The following is a 16899-nucleotide window of genomic DNA, read 5'->3' on the forward strand; positions in this document are numbered from 1 at the left end:
GTGTGGAGCTTGAAATTGGAACTATGATAGCTGTCAGAAGAGCATATACAAAACTAAGATGGCGCCATTGATCCTTCGAATAACAAAGTGCACTTGACAGCGAGAGGCCGGCGCGATTCTCCATCGGCAAGAATGGCCTTTAATGATGTCTACTTTTCCTCTTACAGTGATGGCTTCAATTCTCCTCTTTGCTGCTTTTGATTCCCTTCTTGGTGCTCTCTAGCGGCCCCCCACCGCTTTAGTGCTCTCGGCCAACCTTCTACTGCCACCCCTTGGCAACACCTGCTCATTTCATGGCGTCATCACCTTACAGCCCATGGCGTCTCTTCCATCCGATAGAGCCCCTCACCCTGTCCGTAATCGACCCCCCAGCTCTCGGGTCCCCTTTTCTTGCTTGATATGGACACCCTCCGTTTGTGGCAAGCCCGGCTCATGGCGACCCTCTCGTCAATCCAACCCCGCTCCCTGCATAGCGGGCTGCTCCCCTCCTGATATCCAACTCCAGCCCTGGCGGCCCTCCTTGGTATTCCCCCCAAGCCTGGTGGCCGTGGCCTCCCTTTTTCCTATGGATGGCGCCCTCCTTGGCTGCGCCTCCTCCTATTACAACTGGCCGCCCTCAGCACCTCAAGGCGGACCTCCTCAGGCCCTCTGTGTTGTTTCCCTGCAGTAGTGCTTTCCTCCTATGCTCACGACCCTCCTCATCAACACCCCATGCTCGCCTATACAGCGCTAGCCACCTCCAGTCATAAGCTCCTCCCTGATACAACACAACCCCTCCTCCTGTACTGCGCTCTCCGGGCAGCCACCTCCTCTCTCCACTTGGTAGCTGCCGCTGCAAATAAAGAATTGTCCGATGATAATGGTTTAGGTACAGGCAATAAACTATCTGACGTAGCTGCCCCGCCCTTCACCCTACCATGCAGCCCCTCGGCTTCTGCCATCCTGCCACCTCAAGGAGCTCCTCACTCGTCCATGACAGGCTCCCCCTCAGCAGTAATCCCCCTCCAACTGCAGCCCTAACAGATGATGCTGCTTCTCTGCATGCAAGCCACTAGGTGGCTCTCCTTTCCCCATCAACTGCAGCGCCCTTGTTTTTTTTATTTTAGCATGGCCATCTTTTTTTAAACAAGACTTATCTTACGACTTAGTGGCCATTCTCACCGGATGCTTTGATACTTGCCGATAGTGGCGGTTGCAACAAACATTGGCCGCTCCGAATCCCAATGCAACCATAACAGCAGCAAACATCTCAATCATTAGAGGCCCAAAATCATCACGTGACCTGTAAAGTTCCACATCTGGCATACACATCACGATCAAGCTTGCCACCATCGGCATCTGGCACCGACTCCACCGCTTTGACCTGTAGTTGCATGATTCCATAGCGAGGCTATAGCCTTTATCCTGGACCGACATAACTTAGCTGTACTATCATTGCCCAACCCCTCGTTGAGCATTCATGCTCAACCATAGCATTATGTAGATAATATAAAACTGCATAAGAAGCAAGAACCTGATAGCATAATAAGAGGCTATCTGTAGTAGAACTGTATAGATAGATAGATAGAGAGGGAGACCGTGTCAGCTACATAAATCCCCCGGATCAAATAGAAAGCCTCGAGCTTCCCCAAGTGCAGTGTACGCCCCATCTGGGTCAAATACATGGCGTCGAATACAGCCATCTGCCTCCAGTACATGCATAATCAGCCACTTTTTTGCACCTGTAAGCCCAAAAAACAACCTCTCGTGCAACTTGACATAACATTGACCTTCAACCTGTATCCATGCGCCGGCTTCACATACAAAACAAGTCTGTAGACCAACCTGTGAAGCATCTGCACCATACATCATTAGTCTCTCACCTGTTAGAGAGCTAACCATAGCAGACCCCTCATCAAAAGAGCTTTGCAAACCGTGCAAAACTACCTGTAAAGCAACTTTCAGAAACATGAACACCAATAGCATAACACCCACCTTTGGCAACCTGTCTTCCACTACCACTGCTTCTTGGAGAACCAAGCCTACCTGCTTCTCAAGCATACCCTTTGATGTAGGTCCGTCAAATGGCATACATGCCATACCTGACTCGCCAGGGCCAATCTTCGTCTGCCATAGCCTTTGATGCTTCATCTTCCACCAATTCATGCAAGAGAAAATCAGATTGCTCGATTACCTTTTCCTTCTCTTTAAGGACTTCATCTACGACCACATCATTTTCCAAGCAAGAAAGAAAGCCATGATCTACTACCTCATCTTTTGGTAGGTCGACATCACCAACAACCTCTGGAATGTACTGCCACTCTTCAACACAATCGGTAGGGCAAGGTTGCCCAACCCCTTGGCTAGCTTCTCCCTTTACAACTTCGACCATGGCTTTGCCAACATCTTCAAACATGTCTTGTGAGCTTTGATCCATAGCTTCATTGGATTCTTCATGCATACACTCTTCAGCTAGGACCGCATTCTTGCTGGCCAGGCTAACAGACTCTTGTATAGCAGCATACCAAATTGGAGGTACAAACTAAAACGAATGACCAAAATGGCTTACCAATGGCAAAGCAACTACCTCTTTGACGCTTGAACTCCTTTTTGGCTTCATGGCATGACGCAACTCCATTGTCGAGCTATATCCATAGTCTGCCGGCTTCAACAAACCCATCTCCAGCTTCTTCTTTGCTTTCCCGCTCTTTGCCTTTGCCAAGCAAACCATTTGGGCATAGTCCTTTGCACCACCACACTCGACCTTCTCTTTGATTCGCGCATGCAAGCATGCTAGAAACTGCTCTTGCTTGAAATGGTCTCCATTTCGCACACATGTAGCAGCAGCTAGTCTCTCCCAAATAGACTCAAATTTACCCGAAAACAAAGCAAAATCTTCACTTACATTCTGCTTGAGCTTGGTCAAGTGCTCACCCAAGTTCGATGGAGAAACTCGCTTCTGAAAAGCTTCAACAAACTGTTTGTGAAGCTCGCTCAGTGAGACTGACAATCTGCAACCTTCAATCCTTCAAACCAGGCTTTGGCTCGTCCTTGTAGAACCAATGGTAGGGCCTTCAATTTGGCTTCATGTCCACAAATTCTCAACTGCAACAGGTATAACTCTAGATCGGAAAACAAATCCACAGCCTCTTCTTCTCCAGCAAGCACTAAGTCAATATTATGCATCATCTTCAGGCTTTAAAGCTTCACCGAGGAGCAATCAGTAGATCCTCAGTGGGGGCACCACTGATGGGATGGGGGCAATGGGAACACACACAAGACACAAACTAAATGCCTCTCTATAGCCCAACAGATACCCATCACCCCAAGCCACTCGGGTTGAATCACTCACACACTATTTCTGGTATGACTTTACTAACAAGCTCGTAATTTGAACAATTCTTGATTACACCCACCCAATCCGATGCACCTTAGCAGCATGGAACTCATTAATAACAAGCATGAACACTTCGCATATACTTCAAGCCAGATAACATAGTCCCAACCACTAAGATCCTCTCTCCCTCCCTTTTGCACACACAATACCCACCCTTCTCTCTCTTCCTCTCTGCTCACACAATTCAGAGAACTCACACGAATTGAAACCTAGCACGAAAAGAAAGATGGCCAGACAAGGTGGATAAGGCAAATAGAGTGTGGAGCTTGAAATTAAAACTATATAGCTGTCAAAAGAGCATATACAAAACTAAGATGGCTCCATCGATCCTTCGAATAACAAAGCGAACTTGAGAGCGAGAGGTCGGCGCGATTCTCGATCGGCGAGAATGGCCTTTAATGATGTCGACTTTTCCTCTTACAACGATGGCTTCAATTCTCCTCTTTGCTGCTTTTGATTCCCTTCTTGGTGCTCTCTGGCGGCACCCCACCGCTTAAGTGCTCTCGGCCAACCTTCTACTGCCACCCCTTGGCAACACCTGCTCATTTCATGGCGTCATCACCTTACAGCCCATGGCGTCTCTTCCATCCGATAGAGCCCCTCACCCTGTCCGTATTCGACCCCCCAGCTCTCGGGTCCCCTTTTCTTGCTTGATATGGCCACCCTCCGTTTGTGGCAAGCCCGGCTCATGGCGACCCTCTCGTCAATCCAACCCCTCTCCCTGCATAGCGGGTTGCTCCCCTCCTGATATCCAACTCCAGCCCTGGCGGCCCTCCTTGGTACTCCCCCCAAGCCTGGTGGCCGTGGCCTCCCTTCTTCCTATGGATGGCGCCCTCCTTGGCTGCGCCTCCTCCTATTACAACTAGCCGCCCTCAACACCTCAAGGTGGACCTCCTCAGGCCCTCTATGTTGTTTCCCTACAACAATGCTTTCCTCTTGTGCTCACGACCCTCCTCATCAACACCCCATGCTTGCCTATACAGCGCTGGCCACCTCCTGTCGTAAGCTCCTCCCTGACGCAACACGACCCCTCCTCCTGTGCTGCGCTCTCCGGGCAGCCACCTCCTCTCTCCACTTGGATGCTACCCCGCCCTTCACCCTGCCATGCAGCCCCTCGGCTTTTGCCAGCCCGCCACCTCAAGGCGCTCCTCACTCGTCCATGATAGGCTCCCCCTCAGCAGTAATCCCCCTCCAACTGCAGCCCTAACAGATGGCGCTGCTTCTCTGCATGCAAGCCACCAGGTGGCTCTCCTTTCCCCATCAACTGCAGCACCCTCGTTTTTTTAATTGTAGCATGGCCATCTTTTTCTAGACAAGACTTATCTTACGACTTAGCGGCCATTCCCACAGGATGCTTTGATACTTGCCGATAACGGCGATTGCAACAAACATTGGCCGCTCCGAATCCCAATGCAACCATAATAGTAGCAAACATCTCGATCATTAGAGTCCCAAAATCATCGCGTGACCTGTAAAGTGCCACATGTGGCATACACATCACGATCAAGCTTGCTGCTATCGGCATCTGGCACCGACTCCACCGCTTTGACCTGTAGCTACATGATTCCATAGCGAGGCTATAGCCTTTATCCTGGACCGACATAACTTAGCTGTACCAACGGTTCCAAAGATCAAAACATAGAGACGAGCATCCCCGAGCAAGGAACCTAACACGAAATGGATTTGGAAGAAAAAAGAGCACTTATATCTTTTCCGCAAACTGGAACACCAATCAAGCAATGGAGAGTTAAGTCTCAAAAAACTCAACCACACAATTCTGACCAAGACAAACCAAGATATGAATGTCGGGTTAAAGCTCGACAACCATCATTATTGATACCAACAACTCAGAAAATCAACATGCTAAAGCATCCTGATGGTACAATCAAGCAAAGAGCACACAAGCTACAAGATTTGCTCTTTATAAGACAACATCAGAAAGCCTCGACATCAGAAACCCTTGAGTTAATTACTTAAGACCCAACTCTTGCACAACATGATGGTTTGAACTGCATTGATCTTTAAAGCATGGTAGAGCCAACCAAGGCTATGCATAGACACCATTGTTCAACCCATGCACACAGTTGTCCTGGGGTATGCCATCTAGGAGGGGTGGAAGAGTACTAAGTAATTAAAGGCGATGTTTGAAGGGGGAGGAAAAAGTTTGATGTTAACGTGTGATTTTTTACAAAATTACCTAATAATGCCCTTATAATTCATCAACAAGAAAAAATTAACTGATGATATCTCCTCGATGAGTGTAAATAGTATATATATACTATCATTAAATCATCAAAAATAGTCTTTTTTGGTTATTCCATCATTTTTTGTGATATTGAGACTTAAAAATGGAAAAATCCAACAAAGAACAATAAAGCTATGTTTTTCAATAGATTTTCTTAATTATTGGACACTTTGCTTTTTTAGCGCATTTTGTTATTTTCTTTGATTTTTTGAATAAACAGGTCAAAAGTTAATAATAAAAAGCAAAGGAGCTCAGATGGAAAAATTGAAGACATGACGATGATCAGAAAGACAAGGAGGACAAGCACAAAAAAATTCAATGAAATTGGCAGATGGAAGCGGGAAACCTAAATTGGGCGGCCATACCTACTTTTGCAGAATTCTTGCAGAATGAGCTACAAGAATCTGATTGGGGGAATTTTTGAGTCTAACAAAGATTTTACGGCCTAGTAGGACTAACAGGGAAATTTGGAGAAAAATGGTTCGGAAAGTCCGAGTATAGATACCCAAGGTAGGCTAAAATCACCTCATTTCCACTTGTTACCTTTGGAGGGAGATCTTTTCGACCCTCTTCACGCGCATTTTTGGGAGTCCATAGTTGCCTGTTTTCAGAGCCATCTCACATGAGAAATGAGGGGTAAGTTCTATACTTATCAATGATCCATTTTGTACGGCCGGTAGCTAGTCTAAACCCCTGGAAAAAACCCTAGAATCCAAGCAGTGCATGAAGACCTACGACCAAAAATCGACCATAGCGGATGAGACTTGAACTATAGCATGCCGCAAAATAATAGAACACTTCTATATCAACAGTTGACCATTCAGTAAGGGTCAAGGGGGTCCCAAGTAGAAAAGCTAGGTTTTTGGCAGATACCAAAATTGGATTCTGACTCCACAGACAGCTTACCTATGAGGTCTATACACAATGTATATGATTGGTTTCATAAAATCAATCAAGCCAAGCTCTTAAAAAGCAAAAAAATGGCTCAAAGGCTACAAAGTGTCAAATTTGACGTACGAGGTCAAACTGACTCTAAATGGGCCAAAATTGGATGAGTTGCTTCATGACTATGTAGCTGACAAGTCCATAGCTTCAAAAGTGACTAACCAACTCTACAGGCCATGCAGTCACAAAAATCGATGATTTTAGAGTCGACAAAGCACGAAATGATGCAGACAAGACCAAAGTTTACCAAATTCAATTTAGGACTTGTTTTAGGTGTATTTGAATGTGTTTATGTCAAAATTTTCAAGTTTTGCAAGAAAAAGTTGATTGCTATAAATAATCGTGATTATTTACTTTTACAATATTTTGGTCGAAAAATTGTATCATCACCTCACCTATCACTTGCACACACCTATTACATGCCAAAATTCAAGTATGAGCCAAAATGATCAATTATAACTTGGAAAATTGCCAAAAAATGCAAAGAAGTCCTTGGAAGCCAAATTATGAGCCACATTTTTTGATCCAAATCACCTCATATCACATACACAGGGTCTATACCATGCCTAGAACCAAGTTGCAACCAAAAATGTTCATTTTGATAAAAAGTGAATAATTGTGATTATTTACTTTTTTGCCAAGATGGGAGAAATTTGCAACTTTTCCACCATAGGACCAAAGTACATGATGTCCTAAGCCCACAAGCCAAGTTTGAACAAATTTGGAGCTCAAAATCTCAAAACTCCTTTATATCTACTTTTTTAGGGACCTAAAGCCAAATTTTGGCACCATTCTCACCCTGTGCACCCAAATGAGCCCATATCTCACTCAGATATCTAATCGATGTATACTTCAAGCCTATAGTGCCAAGTTTGCAAAAAGTTGAAAAAATTACTCAACTGTAAATAATCGCGATTATTTACTTTTGTTGTAATTTTTGTTTGGACTTCATAATTTTGATCTTTACATGTTTCTATGCATCTATGCATGTTCAAAAATTGATTTAAAGCAAGTTGGACTCAATTTGTCAGCAATTCAGAGTGAAGAACATTTCAGAGAAGAATCTGCCAAATTTGCTAACTTTGACACTCTATTCACTTAACAGGAGTCATGCAAACTACAGAGAAGGCCAAGAAAAGGGTCTTGCAAAAGGAGAAGCTGCAAGAGCTACCACCATACCAACTGGACCCCAGTTTAGTCAAAACTGCCAAAGAAACCTATTTGTCAAAAGGACAATTGGAGGAGAACAACACCACAGTGTTCACAGGTAGATTCAAAAGTGAAGAAGGACATCATGTAGAACTGTAACTTCTACCAAGAGAGGTCTATGATGACATTGAAAAGCCCGAGACAAAAGAAGCCAACAGAAGGCTAGGGCTTAGAGCATTTTATGAACAAGAGCCATGTGGAGTGGATTTCCAAAACGCTTATGAGCTCTTGTCCACAATCAAGGAAGATGGATCAGCCCAAATCTCTCATCAGTAAGAGAACAAAGTCAAAGTGGTCATTACAAAAGAGATAGTGGCAGAAGCTCTCAAATTGCCGACAGAAGGAATGACCATGAGGGCAAGAGACAGAAAAACAACAGGAACCTTCACCAAGGAAACCGCTACTGCGACATTTGCCGTTCTCATCCAAAAACAGGTGGAAGAACATGCAAGATTATACCACCACCACTTCCACTTCCTCGCAAAGAGACCACCAAGGTACACAACACCCAATCATGTGGTTGCAACCACATTTACACAAGTTCTAAATTCAACAACCAGGCAACCAATCGACCACGCAGTGCAGTACGTGTTGTCCATAATGAAAGGGACAAAGAAAGAGGGTAAGATAACATATCTGGGAGCACCAGAGGTACTCACAGTTGGGGTGTAGGCCAGGTGGCCATGGGAAACCACTCTTGTGCACTTGATTTCTCCTAATCAATATAGGGAGAAAAAGAGATCAGAGTTGACTCTTCTCTTTCTTCTCCACTAAACCAAACAGAGAGACTGTCTATGTATCATCCCCTTCCCCTTTCTTCTTCCTCTCTTGCACATTCCATACATGCGCACAACAATTGGTATCATAGCTCAGGGCATCCGACCCCAAGCCCTGGCTCATCGCGCATGTAGTGAACCCTATCGGGTTTTTGGAAAGATTGGCAAGGTAGAGCTTGAAGCTCTGCAGGAAACAAAAGCTTGCAATGAGCTTACAAGTGTAGCCTTGCAGAGTCGAATCAAGGTGGATCTCAAAGCGGCATTGCAAATAGGGAATCGAACAAAGCAGAGCCTTGAAGCCTTGGAGCAGGACTCGAGGTAGTAGCTCAAATTTGAGCAAATCCTGCAGTGCAAGAGCTTGGAGATGGTGAGCACTTGAATGCAACCGAGTATAATCGAGCAGAAATTGGCAGCTTGGCTTGGATTTTGAAGGCTTGCAAGAGGAAATTGGCAGGAAGAAAGTCACCGAGCAGGTGATGAACAAGCCAAGGCAAGCTTGGTATCGGGGGTAGTCGAGCAGGATCGAGGAATCTACAGCAGGTCGAGCATAGGAGGGCAACATGGACAACATTGGCAAAATCAACACACACTCACAAGCAAGGACTCGTAGCATCCAAGGGGCTATTACTCGTAGCTCAGCACCGTGTTGAACACACTCTCTATGTAGGCCATCGACCAAGAAGCAGTGAGGTCGTGCAACAGAGCATAATAGAGGCATCGAGCAGCCCTTGGCCCAAGCTTGAGCGAGTAAGCCCTGCATTATTCGGCAAGCTTGGGTGAGCAAGAGAGCTTGAACGAGTAAGCCTTGCATTATTCGGCATCAGCCCAATCTCGGCATCCTTTTCAGCTTTGAGTGTACGCGTCTACGGCTACTTGGCTAGCCACTTCCGCCCGGCGGCGGCGGAAGGCGACATCGACATCGACACCGCTCATGCGCACTGGCTCAACACTGCTCATTGCAGCGGATCTCTGACATCCGACCCATACACCGGGCGTTTTCCCAGACGAGCCCGTTCTCGGGATTGATGATCATGCTTGCGACATGCGTGGGTGAGGTACCTCTATCATAGAGGAGTGACACCTGACATCGGCACCGATCGCACCGATCGCACTGTACGACATATTTTACAAATACGACACATTTGGCGGCTATTCGACTAGCGTATTTTTGCCTGGCGATAGAAATCGGCACATAGCAACACCGACACACACGTTACAGTTTACAGGAAGTTTTTTAGCCCATTCACGCACAAATTCTCCAGGTTACCAGACACAGTGCTTTCACAGGCAATTTGGCAGTCATTTCGGCAGCAGATTCTCTGCGGACAGATGCGTTGACAGATGCATTTTTCTTTGAGCACACCTAGTGCTACTAAGCTCTTTTGAGAGTAGATATCCCCGCAGGGATCACTTTTACTGCATGCAGTAGTTCTTGGCACCTGTTTGAGCACGATTTTACTAATGTACGTTGAGTTGCGGACATTGCCCACTGTACTACGTGTGGAGCCATTTTTTGGCTATTTTGGCAGTTTTTCCCGGCCGTTTCTGAGACTCGGATTGGAAGAGCTCTTTCTGAGACCGTGGCTAGTCCATTTGTGTCTACATTAGCCTTTGGAGGGTCGATAGCGTGAGGTTTTCTTTGAGCTGGGGTGTGCTTGAATGTTGAGACACTTTCTGTGGTACAGGTAGCTCGAGTTCCCATTTACGGTACCCTCGCCATAGGATATGTATTTGGATGGTTATTTATGCTTTTGACACCGAGTTGGTGGTCACGCAACAATGGTTTTTGTGCAAGAGATGCCTAGTTAGTGCAGTTGGCACATTTATGTGTATTTTGAGTTGAGTTTTGACTCCTCATACAAAGGAAACTCTGCCGGATTTCCTTCCCGCGAGTCGTGACTTTTCATTGTTGGCACTTTTGAGTCTATTTCAGTTGAGATTTTACTCCCAATACAAAGGTTACTCTGTCCAAATTTCTACAGCTTCTCGCCATAGTTTGGCACGTCTTAAACCCTCTTGTCAGTCATGGCTTCTTCTTCAGAAAAGGAGGAGTATTTCATTCGCAAGTTCGATGGCAGCAACTTCACCATGTGGAAAGAGAGTGTGAAATATGTTTTGATAAACAAAGGCCTCTCAAAACCATTGAAAGAGTGTGTAGAGGATGATGACTATACGCAAGCTCAGTGGGAGATTTTGGATGCAAAAGCCATGGCTACAATACATCTACATCTAGCCAAGTCAGTGTTCTTCACTATCATAGAGAAGACAACAACCAAGGAACTTTGGGATAGCTTATGTTCAGCATGGGAGAGCAAAAGTGCATCCAACAAAGTTTTTCTCATGAAAAAGCTTATGAAGCTTAACATAAAAGAAGGTAGCACAGTTTCTGGTCGCTTAAATGAGTTCAACTCGACGAACTCAAGTCTATATTCTTATTATGCTCTCTACCCAGTTCATGGGATATCTTTTGCACAGCCATTAGCAATTTTGCTCCGAATGGCAAGTTAGAGTTCAATGCCGTCACAGATGTCTTGCTCACTGAAGAGATTCGACGTAAATCTCTCGACGGTGCTAGTCATGGAGATGCATATATGGTTGGTAGTTCAATAAAGGCAAGAGGCCGTGACGGGAACAAATACAAAAGCAAAAGTAGAGAGCGAAATCCTCGTAGTCCTAGCAGACACAAGAACCAAAGTAGAGACCTCAATGCCAGAAATGTCGAGTGTTACTATTGCCACAAGAAGGGTCATTACAAAAAGGATTGTCGTAGTTTCTTAAGAGATCAAAAAAGCATGCAAAAGGATAATTATGGCAAAGGCAAAAGTACAATAAAGATTGAGGAGCTCAATGTGGTTGAGTCTCCCATACCTACCATTGCAGTAGAGGATGCTCCTCCTCCAGTGATGATCATTATGCCCACAGAGATTCATGCCGAGGTGACAGCAGATCCCTCAGATGTTCTCATTTTCACTTCAAATCTCACTTCAGATGCTTTAGTTGCACATGATGAGGGTTATGCACAATCAAGCTTGGTGATTCCTATGAGCTTGACATTGTTGGCATTGATGATGTGAAACTTCAGATGCATAATGGCACTACTTTTATGTTACAGAATGTCAGACATGTGCCCAAGCTTACAAAGAGCTTGCTTTTTATAGGGCAATTGGATGATCTTGGCTACACTATAGTTTTTGGTTATCGTTCTTGAATGATCCGCAAAAATAACTTTATCATGATGAAAGGTAGTAAAAATGGATCCCTGTACTCTTTGTTTGTTTTGAGTGTCGATGAACACTCTATCTATGTTGCCTAGCTGCCGTCTACTGAGTTGTGGCAAAGCCGGTGTCAGGAGTTTTTTGAAGCAAGGGATTGGCATTATGTACATACCCATGCATGGTGCATCGAATAAAGGGTTGCCCATTTTCTAGAGCCAGGTGGTTACGTGGGACCCACATGTGTACAGGTAGGATAGCATGTACATAGTGCATCGATTTTCACTATCACCAGTACCAGTGTGTTTTTTCTATATAATGAGGAGTTGGTAGCACATAAAAATTCTCGAGGAAGCTATCCACGGGCCGACAACATGAGGTAAGCAGGTGCGTCAGATGGCATCTAGTGGCGTCAGGAGGTCGAATGTGGTCAATATTTGCACGTGGATAAGTACGGACACAACGTGGGTGTTTTCTTGTGATAATTATGCAGAAAGGTCATCATGAGGACCATCTTTTGGGACCACTTCACGTGTTGTCAGGATGCATTATTGGAAAAAGCTGAGTGCCAGGTGTGCGGAGGATGCAGCAGGGTGACAACTATGCACTGCGAGGTCAGCTTTTGGCATGTTCAGGTCTGTTTGAGGTCAACTAAAAGACCAAGGGTGCCCAAGTAATAAAGCTAAGTGTGGGAACTGAAAAACCAGAGAGAAGACCAGAAAAAACGTGGAGAGAAGAGGAGGAACGGCTGCAACTGTGTTTTTGCTGTTTTGGGAGCCTGTTTTGGCCCTAAACTGCTCATCCGAGGTCGGATTTGAGCACTTTGACATTGTAGACTGGGGTTTTGGGCCGTTCCAGACGCGATGGTGCTGTCCATTTTGCCAAATCCTCACTTTTTTTTTTCTATTTTGGCTGTGTAAGTTTCTCCTAGTGAGTGAAGCCTTTGCTCCTATTTGTGATTGTATCTGGACCCATTTTGTGAGAGCTATTTGCCCCATTGGTGTTGGCCCAAGCTCAATTGTATCTAAACATCAGAAATGATCCTCTTTTGAGCTGATTTTTTTGGGGGTGTGTGTGTGTGTCTCAATGTGGAGTGGGTACATGGGTAGTCTCTCTCCTCTCACTCCATCGGTGTGTTCCCTATCTCGGCTAGGTGGGTTGTGTAAGCCGAGTGGTGCCCCATAGTGTGTGTGTGTATCTTCCCAAGAGTGTGTGTCAGGTCATTATAGAGGCGTTGTGTGTGTTTTTATCCCGCTCACATTCTTTTGGTGCCCCCACGGAGGATCTTCTTCGAGTACCTTCTGCTTCGAGCTTCAAGCTTCGAGATCCGGGATTACAGGTTGTAGATTACAGGTTACAGGTTATAGGGACAGATACAGGTATAGGTGATTCACACAGGTACAGGTAGCTGGAGTAGAGTGATATACTGGTAGTAGAGTCACTTGTAGTTGTTTTTGGCATGCATCATTTGGCACCTGTTTGAGCGCATTGTCTGTTGGTATTGTACGTTACTTGTAGAAACTGCCAATTGTATGCCTTTGTGGAGCCATACTTGGTTTTATTTGGCAGTCCCAGCCATTTTTGAGACTTGGACTGGAAGATAGTCATTTCTGCAACTTGACTAAACACGATTTTCATTAGTCTTCATGAGAGGGTCCATAGCGTGAGGTTTTATTGAGTTGGGGGATTCTCAAATGTGGAGATCCTTTTGGTGATACAGGTAGCTGGAGCACCCTTTTTGTGACCTCACCATAGGCTATGTACTAGTGATTCCTATTTGATGCTCGGGTTCTATTGTTGGCAGTTTATGCATACATATACAGTCTATATTTTGGGTTCTCACTGCTCTACTTCTGGGGAAACTTTGTCAAAAATTTTCCAAGTTATGATGGCTGGTATTTTGTTCTTTTAAGCCATTTATGCTGTTATGCTGCTAAAATTTTGGCAAAATCAAAGGATAAGACATTGGGAGCTGCATGGTTGACTTTAATGGATGATCAAAATGGCCCTCAATTCACTCCTTTTCATTTAACTCAAAGAATCTAGATAAATGTTTATATGTCCAGAAAGATTTTTTTTCAGCAGCGCATAGTCTTTATGTTCGGGCCAAGAAGATTAAGAGAGATATTGGAATGTCCTTTGCCAGTTGTAATTCTGATGATTAACTATGAAAACTCATTTGATGTGCACGTGTTTGTCCTTATCTAAAGTTGAGCTCCATTGAAGTTTCTAGTGATTGAGTCAGTCAAAAGTTTTGGGTTCTTGCACGTGTGTTCGAAAGGGTTCTTAAAGCATTGAACTTGGGTAGCCATGGCTTTCTCTTATCCGGAGTTTCATGGAAGAAGTGATGAAGATGTAGAGGAAAAGATGGAGGTTGCCTGCATTAGCAACCAGATCCATGACCCGGCGCAGATGTTATGTCTCCTCCAGATTTTTTTGAAGAGTGATGCACGAGTTTGGTCCAAAGCATTTAAAGAGGAGTTGCGTGCAGCGGATCCACCTGTAAGATTGAGTTGGGACAATCTAAGGCATGGATTGGAAGCGGAGTTTGTGAAGATAGAAGATCCTGACAAAGTGTGGCAAGAAGTACAAGGTTTGGCGCAGAAGGAAGGTAACCCAATTTTGAATGGGACGCTTGGAGATGGCCCGGGAGTAGCCTCTTTTGGAAACCACATTATAAAGACATTTACCATGCAATAATGCACGAGGCTAACTGGTGTAGCCCCCTCAATAATTATGGAAGAGGCACTGGAAGGAAAAACGGTGGGAGGGAGACATGGAGAACATCTAGAAGCCAAGGTGGCCTCAGTATATAAAGGTATTTCTGTGGAAAGTGATGTGGGGTGCTCTACCGACGGGCGTAAAGATACAAGCAAGGGGAATCGGGTCCGATCACTGCTCGGGGTGCTGAATAGCTAGTGATGATGACCTACCGCACCTTTTCATGGGATGTCAGGCTATCAGTGGCATGGCTGGGAAAATATGCAAGTGGATTCAAAGGACATGGCAAATTAAGTTCTTCAAGACTAATCTCCTCTTTGATAGTAATAGGATGGGAAGTCCTGCTCTTCTTGTTTGAACTCAAATAATGAGATACTACTTCTTTCACCATATTTGGCAAGCAAGGAACAACCGCGTGTTTGAGGGAGATCTGGTTGTGGCAAGATTTTGTGAATCGTATGAGCAGAGTAACGATCCACATGATCGGAGGCAAAAAAGCCTCAGAGGACTAGGCTAGAACCATACATGTCATGATGACAACTTGTAATAAATAAAGCCTAGGAGTAGTTGTGCTCTCTCTGTCAAGCAGATAACTTGTAATCTTTCGACCCTCAAGGCTCGGTTTGAGCTTGAGGTTGGTGTATATTTCTGATGTTCTTAATACTATCCACTCACAATTGTGAGTTTTGCAAAAATAAAAATAAAAAATTGTAATGGAAATGGTCTATGAACTTTGAGAGTAGCGGAATTAGGAAATTAGGTGAAGCACTTTTGTTAGATTACTTTGTGAGCATAGCAGGTGAACTTAATTGATGGTAGCAACATAAATATGGTGCTTAGTTAACTTGGCATGAACAATACTTTTGCAAGAGAGAGAGTTTAGAGAACATGACAATAGTTGAGGACCGGATTCATTCTGAGCCGTCCCCCCTCCAATAGGCATTTGTATTATAGTTTCTCCCATCAAGAGAGACTTGGTACAATACAATCTTTGTGTTCCTTGTACTAGGTGATGCAATGAAGATAGAAAGATTCATGCATCACAAACATAATATAAACTTTGTAGAAAGCATTAACTATCCCAAGCCTCAGTCCCCCAAGGCCTCAAACACCTTTGAAAGTGGAGAGAGCTAGCGGGGAGTGAGGGTAGGGAAGAGGAAGAAGAAACATTCCATAGGAGAAAGAAATAGTTCCTTACTTATCATCACTCTTCTTGCTAGCATAAATAATAGCATAGTAATGAAGATGGACAAGATGGTAAGCTTAAGCATTGAAGCGTGGCTCTTGGTTGGATTTGCATTCCATAGCCAAGAGTGTTGGTGTAGGCTCTCACTTCTCACAAGCTTGGAGAAGGAGGTGGAGTTCCCCAACTTTTTCCAAGTGAGAATGAAACCACAAAATGAGTGTGTGTGTGTGTGTGTGTGTGTGTGTGTGTGTGTGGTGTATATCCCCCCAGCACCCCCCTTGCTTGCTTGGGGCGAGTTGTAGCTTTTACACGTTTCAAGCTCATTGGACCCTCTCCCCTCTAGCCAATCACATGCATCACACATTCAAGTACATGGGTAGTCTTTGGACAAGTGTCCTCCTTAACCCTTAGAGAGAGAGAGATTGAAAATATCTAGATATTTGTTGGACGGAGCTAGAAGCTTATTGGACCCCTCTTTAGCCCAACCAATAACATTCAAGCACACCATGTGGTTAAGCATAGGGAGAGTCTAACATGTGTCCCATGTGCCCTTTGAAAAAGGGGTGCCCTTTGGGTGAGTGGAAAGTTAAGTCAAAGATTCCCCTAAATTTGGGACTTTCATGCATAGGAAGCTTCTCAAGCACCTTCCTCATTAAGTTTGTAGGGTCTCTTTTTGACTCAAGCACCTTACCCCCCATGTATAGGAAGCTTCTCAAGCACCTTCCTCATTAAGTTTGTAGGGTCTCTTTTTGACTCAAGCACCTTACCCCCCATGTATGGGAAGCTTCTCAAGCACCTTCCTCATTAAGTTTGTAGGGTCTCTTTTTGACTCAAGCACCTTACCCCCCATTAAGTATAACAAGCACCACAAGTACCTTAGTCATCAAGAATGACAAGCACCTCAAGCACCTTAGTCATCAACCATGCACCTTAGTCATCAAGCACGACAAGCACCTCAATCTTAGGTTGGGTTCCCACCTCAATCTCAGCCCTAGCTTGCCTAAGGTCAAAGGACTTTTAACACTAACCATTGGAGGTCTTTAATGAAGCTAACCCTAAGGTATTTTAAGCTCCATTAGATGCACATTTCTCTTTGATAAACTACCTCCTTTTGGACCCTTATTGAGATGTAACCATATTTCCTCTTGGTTCCCTGCTGAGGTAAGTCTAGAAGCACTTATTGCACATTTCTCTTTGATAGACCATCTCCTTTTGGACCCCTATTGAGA

General features: G+C 44.7%; 1 protein-coding gene across 2 annotated transcripts in view; it reads right to left on the minus strand.

The window, feature by feature from the left end:
* LOC147420877 (uncharacterized) overlaps positions 1-4550 on the minus strand; it is a 5761-nt gene extending 1211 nt beyond the window's left edge. The window contains exons 1-3 of one of the 2 annotated variants that reach the window (XM_086504979.1): positions 2249-4550; positions 1975-2130; positions 1-1835 (exon numbers count right to left, since the gene is read on the minus strand). The exon at positions 1-1835 is cut by the window's left edge and continues 1211 nt beyond it. In XM_086504979.1, the coding sequence (XP_086361105.1) occupies positions 1704-1835; positions 1975-2130; positions 2249-2440 (480 nt within the window). In that variant the 5' untranslated portion in view covers positions 2441-4550 and the 3' untranslated portion in view covers positions 1-1703. Of the gene's footprint in view, positions 2131-2248 lie in introns of both variants that reach the window. The other variant, XM_086504978.1, reaches the window with a different exon arrangement.
* Positions 4551-16899: the final 12349 nt, after the last annotated feature.

This window comes from Adiantum capillus-veneris, chromosome 28 (genome assembly GCF_014529385.1).
Source record: "Adiantum capillus-veneris isolate H3 chromosome 28, ASM1452938v2, whole genome shotgun sequence".
NCBI classification, from domain to species: domain Eukaryota; kingdom Viridiplantae; phylum Streptophyta; class Polypodiopsida; order Polypodiales; family Pteridaceae; genus Adiantum; species Adiantum capillus-veneris.